The following is a 13,652-nucleotide window of genomic DNA, read 5'->3' as shown; positions in this document are numbered from 1 at the left end:
TCAGGACCCGGGGCCGCTCCAGGCTTGAGAGAAAAGGTGGCCCTCCGAAATTCCTCGTACTGCGGAATCGCAGTAAGAGACTCATTCTGAATATCAGAGATTTGAGGATAGAAACAATCTCTAATGTTAGAGGAGATCGCCGATCCCGCAGTGGTGGAGATCTGCTGAATATGATTGGAAAAGATCAACGCAATCTCCACTTCATCATTCGTCCAAGTGTTATCAACCCTTTTGATGGCAAGAATCTTATTCTTGCGGGATCTTGTGGTGGCTTTGGCATGGAAATATTGGGTATTTCTGTCCCCAAGTTGATATTAGTAATTCTTGATTTCTCCTTCCATAGACTCTCTTGCTGAAGAAGTAAGTTTTCAATATTAGCAAAAGTATTCTTGAACTCTTCAGCGTTGTGCATTCTCTGGAGTTTCTGAGTGAGATGCTTGATATTAGTCTCCAGATGACCAAAGACTTCTTTATTCCATTTGGAGAGTTTAATGGCAAGGGAATTAAGTTTGGATTGGATTGGGTTAGGGAAATTGACCCAATTGGCATTGATGAACCTGGCGCAGTCTGGATGAGTCATCCAAGTGCGAATAAATTTAAAAGGCTTACGACCAAGAGCAGACTGGTTTTTGGTCGAGAGAAGAATGGGGTTGTGGTCAGAACCCAGAGTATCAAGGTGATTAACTCTGGTTTGAGGGTAGCTGATAAGCCAATTATAATTAGCTATAGCTCTATCCAAACGTTCTTCAATCATATTACCTGCAAATTGTCTATTAGTCCAAGTATAAGGATAACCAATGAAACCTAAATCATGCAGGCCCAAATTATTGATGATATTTTTGTGTAAGTTAATCGTTGGAATATGAGCAGGTTGACCACCCGACTTTTCCGACGGATCAAGGATGCAATTAAGGTCACCTATAACTAACCAAGGAGTATTATCACTAGGGGCCAATTTGCTGAGCGCTTCCCAAGGTTTCATTTTATTATTCTTATAAGGGCTACCATAGAAACCTGTCAGCAAGATGTTTGTACCCATCGCGATATTGGTACTCTTGACATGTATCATATTATTGTCAGCATGAAGGATCTCCAGATCCTGGTTGTGGTTCCAAAAAAGAGCTAGACCCCCAGCTTTGTTCACCGGGTCAATGACATGTTTATTGAAGATATTGTTAGTATTCACCATTTTGTCAATATTAGCATTCATGCATTTCGTCTCAGAAAGGAAGATAATCTCCGGGTTATGAGTTTTGATAAGCCCAAGAAGGTGTTTACGGTTGGCAAAATTATTGCAACCTCTAACATTCCAGGCCAGCACAGTTAAATCCATCCAGACACTCCCACTAAGGCACAGCCCGTCCCCTAATAAAATTAAGAGCCAAAAGAAACACGATCCGAGCCTCCCTCTCCTAGGCTTGCTAACCGCCAAGCAAGATCTCCAATGACCCCCCTAAAACCAAAATCAAAAGGCACCCCCAGTCAGCCCACTCACTCTCCCTAACTCACTAATTTGGCATAAAAGCCGCGGGCTCTAACTCCACGTAGCACAGGAGGGCTAAAACTAGAAGGCACCTCACCAGACTCAGGTGCCGGAATCTAAAGGCGCACACGCCACCGAAATCGCCCAGAGAAAAACGACCAAGAAGGCGTCCCCTAAGTAAACCTACCCAAACCCTACCCTATAAAGGCACCACTGTAATAACCCTTAGAAAGACTCACCCAACTCTAACCTAATTCTAACAGGCTCACTATAAAAGCACCCCACACTCCCCAGACTCGAATAAACCTTAACTGATGCCACAAACAGAAAAAACCTAACAGACGCCTCTAAAAACCTAATACAGACCTCAACCCTATCGACTAGCAGGAAGAAAACCACCCACACTCAAACTCTAACAACAAACCAAGCTGCCTAAGAGGAGCAGTACAAACATCAACCTACTAGAACAGAAAGGAAAGAAATAACACAAACTGAACAGCGAGAAATGAAGGAACAAAGAAGTATAAGAATAACTAAAACAAAAGAGAAGAGGAGAGATTAAACATAAACTAAAAACATGCAAAATATCATATAGTGAACAATATAGAGCTAACAGCATACCACTAAACAGACTATGATCTTTCCCAACAGATACAAAAAGATTAGAGCTTAAAACAGTTTATCAACCCCAAAATAAAAGGTCACGAAGGACCAACAGTTCTGAAGAGAAAGACCTAAGACTAAACCCAAAAGCAGCGCAAACCAACAAAGAAAATAAGTAAAATAACCCAAAACCACGGACCACCCGCCCCAGCCCTCCCACCAACAGTAAGATTCACTGAGAAGACGAAATTGAGAGTGCAGCATCATCCCTACTCCCTGCATTGGTGATGATGTTCAAGCTTTGATCTAGAAGCAACGACTCATGTAGTAATCTCCTCACTTCCTGATTCTCAATCATCGTGATGTCTCCATTGGAAGTATCCCCTGAATGAATTGAAGTGCCCTCAGAAGAAGGGCCAGTGTTAGCTCTCAATCTCTTACCTGAAGAAGGAAAGAGCATATGGGGTGGGATAACTCCATGAACAGGAGAGGGAGGAGGAACCAATAACAGTGGAGGCTCAGTAGCTTCAACATGATCCACTAAAATGTCGTCCATTAGATCATGATTGGAATTGGAATCACCTTCAGTAGAATCAGCAAATATGGGACAGTTACTAATAGGATGCTCGACGATACGACAAATTTGACAGATAGCACCAGGAAACTTCTGATAACTGATTTTAATTTCTTTCTCACCATCAGAGAATATAGGGTTAATGACTGAGAGTAGAGGAGTTCTGATATCATATAAGAAGTGGACCCTAACTGTATTGTTATTCACTCTACCGAAATTCCTAGGTTTGATATTGATGATCTTACCCATACAACCAAAAATGAAATCAAAGTCATCACGGTTCTGCAGAGCTTGAGGCACTTTATAGAGGGTACAACGCATGGGTTCGTAGAAGAGATCATCCGTAGGCTCAGAGAGAGGAAAGTCTACTTCTTTCAGGACTAAAATCATACCCCTAAGAATCCATGGACGACCAAAATTTAGTGCGTCCAACACGAACTGGCTCTTGGGTTTGATAATAAAGGTATTAACAGAGCCATTCGAGGGGTAATAATCGCAGTCCCTGAAGAAGCGTGACTGAGGGAATAGCATTTTTTTGATGAAGGTAAGTCCAACATCATATGGACAAACCCAACGGCCTACAAAACCACGATTAATGGGTTGAAGTTCTTGCCTGGATGAAGGTTTAGAGAACTTGAGGGTTAGTTTTCCATTCGTGGACAAGGAGTATTGGGAAGCCATTGAAGAACAGGGATAATAGAGCAGAGACTGGAAGATGATGAAGTAGCACCAGGGGAGCCTCCACCTTAAGTAGCAGATCCAATTGGAAGTGAGGACGAACATATCCGACCAAAATACTATCATTGCTTCGCATGCAGGGATCATCGGGAATCCGCTCCACTTCAAATCCGTCTACTCAAACTGGTTGTTGGTGACTAGGGACATAATCGAGATAGAGAGAGAAAGACCAAACCCAAAACCAGACTCTCACGAAAACCGGCGGAATAACTACAAACCACACTAACAGAAGATGAAGAGTTAGGGTTTACCTTTACGTGGATGGTTCTGCCAGACGGAATTTCGGGATTAGCCTTTACGTGTAGTTAATTCCCTTCGAACTTCCAGCCAGATGTAATTATTCTGCCTTTGTGGAGATCACCAACAAATTCGCCCAATTACTAGGGTTTTAGATCTCGGGACTGAGGATTCGCGTGGCTCCAAGAGTTGTCTTTTGTGATGCTATAGAAGGAGTAAGTATGAAGAATATTATCTAGGATGCTAAATTTTTGCTAGAAAATCTCCTGGTTATACTTGGATTAGGGTTCTTGGTTTGGGGATTTGAGTGAAAAAAGGAACCTAGTCAAATACTTTACTTTTGTCCTAAAAAGTTCACTTATTTTTCACATTTTATTCCTTTTTGTTACCAAGGCATCCGTATATAAGAATGGCAACTTTTTTTAGTTCATTATTTCTCACAATTGGCATCTCATTACTGCCACGGTCACTACATCACGAAGGCATGTTCGTTTCACGGCTTGTTAATTGTAGTCGTAGTTATAATCATCAGTTGCGTACTAACTTTTCAACTCACCATTGTGTGTGTTTTGGAAATGCTAATCTTGTTGTTCTTTATTTCATTGTTGTGCTAGAAAAAAACGTAGGTTTGAAGTTAAATTGTTCTCAACATAAGAAACAACAAGAATTAGATGATATATGAAGATCCTTTAAATATGTATCCCCAAATATCACCTTATAATAGGGGCCTTCATAAGACTTTGGTGATTCCAGACCCAACCCAATCTTAACCATAGTAACCCAAGGAAGGAGCTATAGGCACCACCAACATAGCCCCCACAAATTCTATGGCGAGCCTATAATTTGTAACCCTGTCAAGCTTTTTTTGGGATAGGTCAGCAGACTTTTCAAAGGAGTCTAAACTTATAACGCCTCGAACCCTGACCTTGAAGTCAATAACAAAGTTTTTGACAACAATTGAGACAGATATTCAGGCCTAGTAATTTGTTATCTTGGACAGAGCTTCTGACCTGTCCAGTTAAGTGACTCGACTTGGTTGACCATGTCGACCAAAGTCAAAGGTGCTTGAGGTGCCTTTTACCCAAAGTCAAAAGCACTCGGGTGCCTATGGCCAAATTGGAAGGTGTCTATAGAATTCCTTCTATACTAAGCAATAAGATATGTGTTGGGCTTGGCAGATTTGGTGTGCCGATAAACTTTTCCTTTATTACAATTCTATGCATTTAGACTACTCCAAGAAAAGAAAAGAAGAATTTGCATTATATTATATGCATCAATAAATCAACTCTCTATGTAACAATAACCTATCTAGCTACGATCAAAGTTGGCAGTGATCTAGCAATCTACAAGTCGGATGTCGTACGAACTCGTAAGGAAAATGAATAATCAAACTAATTGAAGTGCAAGCTTCCTATCCTCCCCTTTCAAAAAAAAAGCTTCCTATCCTCCCCACAAACCCCCTTTCCCCATTGTCTAGCTTAAATGCTTTCTCTTTTGGAATTTATCTTAATCTCTAAATGTTGGGCCTTTTGAACCTTGAGTCATGTTATTTGAGTACCACCATTATCTACTTTGTTTAGTCATTTTCTTTAAAGACAACTAATCAAAAATCCTTTTTCCCCACCTAGGGTTCTAGTCTCTTAGGTGAGTTGAGTTGTCCAACTAAAATGAAATTGAGTGGACAGCTAAACCAAAATTGTCTAGGTTAATTAACACCATTATAACCTAATTAGAGGACCATATTTATTCCTAATCTTTATCTTTAAGCAAATATTAGGGCATTGTTTTGGAAACACTTAGAATAAAGTGTGTGTTTATTTTTCATCTCTATAATGAATACAACATGTGCTTCCTAAAGAATAAATGCCCCCACTTAACAAACTTCCCATAACAAAATAGTTTTGATTTAAGTTTATTATCCTCTCTTTCTCTCTTTAAACATAGGTTAATTGTACTAATAAAGGTTGTAGGACCTTCAATTCTAGACAAGCTTAATGTACAAAGAAAGAAAAAGTTCTCAGAGCTTTATCTTCTCAATGGGTGATTAAAGACAACTCAAAACTCAAAGGTCCATTCAATGCATCAATAGGGAACAATCTTGACAATGTTGAAGCAATTTTCCCTAACATGTTTCTTAATGACTAAATTTAAAACCAAAAATGGCAAAAAGAAAGTAATTCGAAACCATCGATCCATTTGACAAAATAATTGTTACCACTTTACGTATCATATACGCATTCAGTCGGCCAAAAAGTGCAATATTAGAAAACCCTAAAAATAATTCAATCGGAAACCTAAACCTTAACTAGTCATCAATAGGAAAGTGCAATGTTATTTGTTGCTAATTAACCCTCTAAAATATATCATTATAGGGTTCAAGAAAATATCTAAAATGTTAGATAGATAGAGTCTAGAGAGAGGGATGTTAATAAAGTTCAATATCATTTGAGGTTGGCAAGGAGGGACCAAAGTTATCTTGATGCCTCATAATATGAAGGTGTGGCCTAAAGACTTGAGAGCCAGCAAAAGAAATGGGGTGTGCAGGCTTTCAGGGTTTTTTTGGTGATTAAGAAAAAATTGCCCCACTCACTACACCAAATCATTTGTGGCTTCTTTTTTCTAAACTTTCTTTTTATTTATATCTATTCTATTTTTCTTTTATATTATCAACTTTTTTAAATTAATTTGAAAGGATTATTAAATAAAGGTTTGCGATTTAAAGTAAACTACTTATTATTTACTTAAATAATTTTTTCTTTCTTTCTCTATCTTAAGGACTAGAAAGTCTAGACTATCGACCTATCGAAGCTTTTGGATCCACTAATTAGATAATTTGCCTCCAAAAATATTTGAAGTTAACTTCTTGTATCTCTTTAGTGGCAGTAATTCTTATTAACTTGAAGAGAGTGTGTAAACCAATAATTTGAAGATACCATTGACCACAGGTAGACCTATAAGTCAAAGGAATGACATATAGGTCATCCATTATCGCTGGTCTCCATTCCTCCTTTTCCCCCTCCCTCTAGCATCTCTTTCAATCTTCTTTTCTCATGTGTTTCTTTATTCACTTTCAACTCTCAAAATATGTTGTTTTCGAAGACATTGTATATATATATATATATATATATTGTTTAAGGTGCTTGTAGATATGAACGGTGAGAATTAACAACGTTTAATCGCAATTAACTTTTGGTGGATAGTGAGACTCTAGGTTTAATAAATAATTAATCAGATAATTTTAATCATTTAGTAGTTTAAAAAACGAATTGACTATAAAACAACTTAAAACGAACATGTAAGACTGTCAAAGTCAATTAGTCAATGACCATAAAATGATAACATTAGATTGTTGACTACAATATTAATGTGAAAGATACATATGCTAAAAATCAATATCAATACAGAATTTTAATAAGATTTTGCAAAGAAATTAATATGTTCAATTTTTAGAAAGTATGAACTACTAAATTGGACTCAAATTGGTTTGAGATCAAATCTATAACTTGAGCAGATAGAGTTGGTTCCATTTTAGAAGGTAAAAAAAAACTAATTTTGAGGGCTTTCATAACTATCAATTTGCTACTATTGAATTTTCTTATAAAATGTTATACATTTCTTGTTTTAGTATCAATAATTTAAAATAGAAAGTAATAAGAAACACAGCTTAAAAGAACTATTCCAATTCGAAATACTAAATCATTAGTAATATTCAACACCCTCACAAAACATTTTTATATGGGTTGCGTTTAGCTTCAACCTTCAACTAATTTTTGGCAAGTTTGCTTGTTCTCATATGTTAGTGTTGATGCGACCCTTTGTTTAAGAAAAGATGAAGCCAACAAAATGAAATCTTAACTCCAAATTCAAGATAGAGAAATGACAATATTGTGAAAGATATTTTTTTATAGTAATTTTTAAATAAGACAATTCTAATAGATTTTTTTTTTATAAGTGTTTCATATAATTGATAATACATTATCTGGCACACTTTTTCCTATCTCGCCGTGTGTGTTTCAAAATTATTTTGATACATTTTCACTATATTTGGTCTTGATGTAAGCATGTTGTATATACTAATTTCAATTCTCAGACATTAAACCATGGTATTACAACAAAGTTAGTCGACTCTTAATTTAAGACCCAAATTATAAGATTGATGATTTAGAACAAATTGACCAACTCTTAATTTAAGACCCACGTTATAAGATTGATGATTTAGAGCATATTGGCTAACTTATAAGTCATTCTATTAAATTTCGCAGAAGGAATTTAACCTGTGTTATTGGAGTGTAACTATACATAAGATTGAATAAAGTAGATAACGGAGGTGCAAATTGTGCAATGAACTTATGTGCACTTTCATTTTGAACTTGTATTTGCTTAGCAAGAACGTATACTGGGTCCATTGGCACTTGGTAGTCTACAAATAAAAAAATTCTTTCTAGTCTAACTAAATAATGGTCTTTTTTGTTGTTGAAAAACTAAAAAAATAATTGTTAACAGATAATGGTTGTATAAATAAAGTTATCTAATTTAAATTTTAATTCAAACTAAGTTGATTTTCTTTTGTTACACAAGAAGATGATCTTCGTTAGTTCCTTGCAATACTTAAGTTTGATTCATTCATTCATGTCTTAATATTTGCTTGTGGCTAATGCATGACATCTTGTTGTAGGATGATTATGTTATATATTATGTGAAAGTCTGCAGCATGCCGTTTGAGATCAAATGAACTAAGTTGTAATGTATCTCTTAAATCATTAGTTTTCGTTATTTTGAGACAGACTTTGCACAATCTATAACTGGTACTGTAATTATATTTTATTTATAAGGATGGTGTCATCACATATTACCACTTAACCGCGTAATTGTCCCATGGAATTTGTGAATTTGTTAATCGGTCAAGTATTTTCTCTAAATTAAAAACCCTAATTATGTTTTCACACAAGAAAATGGGTCCCAAACCGGGAGGAAAGATGCGGGTCGGCGGGCTTGACTTTCACGCATGCCGGATGATTGCACTCGCGTAGGCCCGGTACCGAAAACGCTCCACGTGGGCCCTCCATTTTTTTTTTGCTCCGGAGTAATACTCTTTCAAAATCTGCCAAAAGCTATCAGGTTCGGCAACGAACCAACAATTTGAATCTTTTGGAACGTTGGGATTACAGAGTAGGTGAAAGTACGGATGAGACCTTTTCTCTTGGATACTAACGGTATTAACCAACATCAAATTGTAGCCGTTGTGTAAAGTAAATTTTCTTTTTCATTTTTCCCATTCTTTATAGGTTAAAATATGGATACATGTGCTCTACCATAATGATACCTCATGTTACAAATGAGCCCCCTCGTAAACAATTTTTTTGTTTTTGGATTCGACTACAGTAGTCATTAAGATGACATTGATGTATCAATGAGATGTGATAAACACGATATACAAAATTTAAATCTTTACAAGAATGAACCTAAAATCCAACTAAATTATCGGGCTAAAGTTCAATTGAACTATTTTATTTATAAATGAATAATTCAAATTCAATAAACTATTGATTTAACTTCTGATGGGGATCGACCCTGGAACCTTCAGGCTTTTGGAGTTCGTGCATTACAAACTGAGCTATCAGTTGTTGCCATTTAATCAGAAAATTTAGAGCTCACTCGTTCGATTTACAATGAGAGTAAATATCCATTATATACAGATTTGTGTTTATTAAGATATCTATAAAGTAAATGTGACAATAAATAGATTTTTAGATTTTAGGTCGCATAAGATAGTTGTACATGTCTTTTTATGGGCCTCAAGGCCCCAAATATGGTAAACAATGATACTTAATTATATGATTTATTCAATTCAGTTTATCTTCGTATTGTATTTTCATGATAAGATGGTATTGAAGGTCTTTCTATAGGTCTCAAGGCCCAAAATATCTTTAATGATGACACTTAGGTTTAGGGGCTATTCAGTGAATGATGTATCTCCTCATTACACTTTTATGATTATATACGTATCATGTAATGACTCTTGGTGTCTATATTTCAAACAGAAAACAAATGGGCCTTTGGTCCAGCGGTTGGCAGGTCAGATCTACAGCCAGGCCAAGAGGGGCCATGGCCCCCCCTTGGCTGGCTTCAATTCCTTTTAAGATGCCTCACTCGGTACATCAAATAATAAGTTTCAAGTCAGTAACTAAACACTTATGTATGAGGAGCGGGATGGTAGTGAGGGGATTTGAGCGTGTTAGGACCTGAGTTCGAAACCTTGGAGGGGTTAGAAATTTTCTTTAAGGTTTTTGGTTAAACCCAACAAAAGTGACTTTTCTTATATTTTTTTTCTTAATCTAGTTTTTTGTTAGACACAAGATTAATTAATCAATTTTATCTAATGAATTGATTCTAAAATAAATGAAAATTCATATAATGACACAAATTTTTCATATTTCGATTATGTTCTTTTGATACAATTAAAAATTTAGATGCAAAATTTCATTTTTTTTAATTTCTTGGAAGGGCAAATGAAATAAAACAAAAAATTATTTATTTTGGTTCGTTAGAGCGACTTTCCTAAGACCAACAAGTTTTGAATTGAATTGTATTGTAACATTTAAATCGTCAATTTTGACATATAACCAAATAGAGAGTCTATGAATATTAAGAAATATGGTTTGATATCGGCCCCTCTTGACTTCTAGACCTGGTTTCGTCCCTGGCGGTTGGCATTGTCCCCCTCGTAAGTCCGAGGATCGTGAATCTGGGTGCGGGTGGAGATAGGATATTTGAAGATTTATCTAATATAGGGCAGTAAAAAAGTGAAAGTATTGCAGATATGCTTGAAAAACCTTTGAGATGACCTTTCAAAGTCTTTATGTAACTTTTAAGGCTAGAACAAAGTTAAAATTGATGTGGTTTTTATGTACATTGAAAAATAAATAAGATACTAATGGTCGATGAGTCTTTGAGTCTTAAGCCTCTAAAATTAACTATCTCTATATAGAATAAACCTAAGGACCGAAGTACCGGACCATCTGGGTACTCTCTCTATCAAAGCAAACTTATAGATAGAAGAAAATAGAATTTTACCAAGAATCAATATTTTAACAATATAATCCTCTCTTTCTAATGACACAATCTTTGGCCAAAAGGAATCCAATTTTTCTTCTTGGAAGTTGCTGTAACTTGGGATCAAAGGTCAAATAAGTTGTTGGTACAACCAATAACCATTTTAACAAATTTCCCAGTAACTGAAAATGATTCATAGCCTACTTCATATTATAACCTTTCTATCTAATTAGTTACCCCAATTCTAAGTTTCATGTCTATTATACAATCTCGTGATATTCTTATTGGATTTGATACGTGTATAGTTGTTAATTTCACGCAAATACATGATACATAAAATATTGCACATTGCCGTTAACTATTAGTTCAAAAAAATATAAAATATCACTTTGTATCCTATTAAGTTCGTGAACGTCCAATTCACAACTAACTGACAATGAATATAAGAGTATTTGCACAATACATTCTTAATTAGTATATAATTGTTTTGTCTAGATTGTTGGACTATTCTCACATATTTCACTATTCAAATAGTGTATGTCTTTTATACTAATCAAAATGAGAATAACTAGTTCATTAGAGCATCTCCAATGCAACAAACAAATTGAATAACTCAAAGTGTCACCTAGAATTTTTTGAACTCTCTCCAATGCAACACTTATTTTGGATCTCAAAATGACATGACATCATTTAATGTTGAGATGTCCAAGAAGAAACTCCATATTTGAGATTTCTTTTGAGGATCTCAATTGACCACTCAATATTAAAAGCAAATCTAACCATCTAGAAAATGACACCTAAATTATTCTTAAGTTTTTAGAGTGTTGCATAGGAGATGTCTTTTGAATTGAAGATCTCAACATTAACATCTAGAAAAGAGAAACACAATTGAGCCTTAGACAATTGAGTTTGTTTTTATTGAGTTTTGCATTGGAGATGCTCTTAGCATATATAAGAAAAGAAGAAGAAGTGTAACATGTTGCTTTTTAATCTAGAAAAACCTTCTAGAACTTCGAATTTGACTTTTCCAATTTACAACTTTTATTGTTTGTCTTAAAACCTAAGGAACATAGTAATGGTATTTTTTCCTTCTGAAGTGAGGAATCCTATTTTGGCAAATCCTATGATCTTTTGGGAGGAAAACTCACCTACATGCCAATGTTCGAGAGAAGAAATGCAATTTGACATTCAATTTAATTCTTCGATTATAACGTGGGGCTAAATAGGTAAGGATATTGATCAACTAGTATTCTAGATTCGTCGTTACTAGTAATACTAGAGTTCACATTTGCTATAAATTATAGTAAATTCTGCATATTTTCTAATGTACCAATCAAATTAATTTGATTCTTTAAAATTTGTTATAACAAATATAACTGATCGTTGTTAATTTAGAAAGATAATATATGTATCTATGTCTTGAACCCGAAATCTAGAGGGTGGAGACCAACTTTGTAACAACTCCATTCATAAGTTGTTGACAAATGACTGTTGTTAAAAGCTACTACCAAAACAAAATTTTGTCGTTATACTAGATGGTATTATGATTTTGACTATTTGTAAAAACTAACATGCTGGCTAAGTTTTCTTTTCCGAAAAATGTAAAATTTTGATGAAAAGTTAGCTCACTTGCTGCTTGTAGTTTGTAAAATGTACACATAAGTTAGAAAATCATTGTCTTTGCACAAATATGGAGTACTAGAATCTGGATTTAGAAACTTGTGCGTATATACGGCTTTGTGCAAATCCAAGAAAAAAAATTTGAATGTCAGAATAGTCTGAATCTTATCGTTTCTGAAAAAAAAAGCAGATCTCAATCATAACAAAGCAAATACATCTAGGCCAAGTATGAATTGGATCTTTTGGGAAGCGACAATGATGTAGACGCAGCGGAATAAATAAAGAACAATAAAATAAACTAAGAACAATAAAGAAAAATGTAAGAAACGATAAAATAAACTAAAATTCTTAATAACTTCAATGGTTTTTCTCTTCAAGATGAATAATAACATAGACTAGATCTCCTTTTATAAGATAATAAACCTTCCTAGATAGACTCAAGGGTTTTTTAGACAATGACCCCCATTTATTTAGCAATATTAGGGGGACACCCCTAAAATGATTTCCGTTTAGGCGTTAACCCCCAAAGTCCCTTTTCCGTTGAAACAGCCGTGAAGTAGTCGTCGTGCGAACCGCACGCTCGCCCACTGACCAAAATACCCTTATCCTAATCCGACGGTCAGAAATAGCGTTTGCGATGGAGGGTCCAGATCTATTCCATGTTTGATATAGCTGTTGGAACATAATTCCAGCTTTACCCCTATCCATCTCCAACGGTCATAACCCTCTTTCTATATAAACCCGAACCCAAACCATTCACCTTCACCTTGCCAAATCTCTATATATCTTGGGAAGCAAAGTTTAGTCGAAGTACTCATGCTGAAAACAATGGGAGGAGGGACAAAATCAGGTTCTGCTAGTCAGGTATTCGTATTCTGTTCGATTTCGATTGGGGGGCCTTCACTAATTACTTTATTAACAGTGGGGTGTTTTACCAAACTCTAGTTGCTACATGTTTTTGTAGGAAACACAATGCCAGGTATGCCTTTTGAAGGGTCATGAGGCGTTAGATTGTCCCTTCATGTATTCATCATGCACAAATGGAAGTTGCGATGGTATTCGTAAAGTAATGGTGTCAAATACGTCAAAAAACCCAGGAAGAAAATATTTGAGGTGTCAATACCTCAAATGTGATAGTTTTCAGTGGCTCGACGATGCGATCAAAGGAGGTGCAACAAAACCTATTAGGCAACATAGAATTCAAGGATGTTATGGATGCGGTGAGGTGGGTCATTGGAAGAAAGATTGTCCCATGGGTATGCCAGTTAAAGACAAAGATAATAGCTCGTCTAGCTCGTCTCAAACCCAAATTGTAATCACAACTACTCTCGAAGAGTTTTGTAA

General features: G+C 35.6%; 1 protein-coding gene across 1 annotated transcript; it reads right to left on the bottom strand.

Moving 5' to 3' along the window:
* Positions 1 to 184: 184 nt before the first annotated feature.
* LOC147569120 (uncharacterized) lies at positions 185 to 1,189 on the bottom strand. Its single transcript, XM_086661983.1, has one exon. It carries the CDS (start codon positions 1,187 to 1,189, stop codon positions 185 to 187), a length of 1,005 nt encoding a protein of 334 aa, XP_086518109.1.
* Between the last annotated feature and the right edge of the window lie 12,463 nt (positions 1,190 to 13,652).

This window comes from Eschscholzia californica, unplaced genomic scaffold (assembly GCF_041429995.1).
Source record: "Eschscholzia californica isolate CP2 unplaced genomic scaffold, dmEscCali1.0.p SCAF_1, whole genome shotgun sequence".
NCBI classification, from domain to species: domain Eukaryota; kingdom Viridiplantae; phylum Streptophyta; class Magnoliopsida; order Ranunculales; family Papaveraceae; genus Eschscholzia; species Eschscholzia californica.
This window is presented reverse-complemented; position numbering and strand designations above follow the sequence as displayed.

Coding starts and splice junctions, on each gene's coding strand:
- LOC147569120 (XM_086661983.1), bottom strand. CDS start 1,189: ATGGTGAATACTAACAATATCTTCAATAAACATGTCATTGACCCGGTG.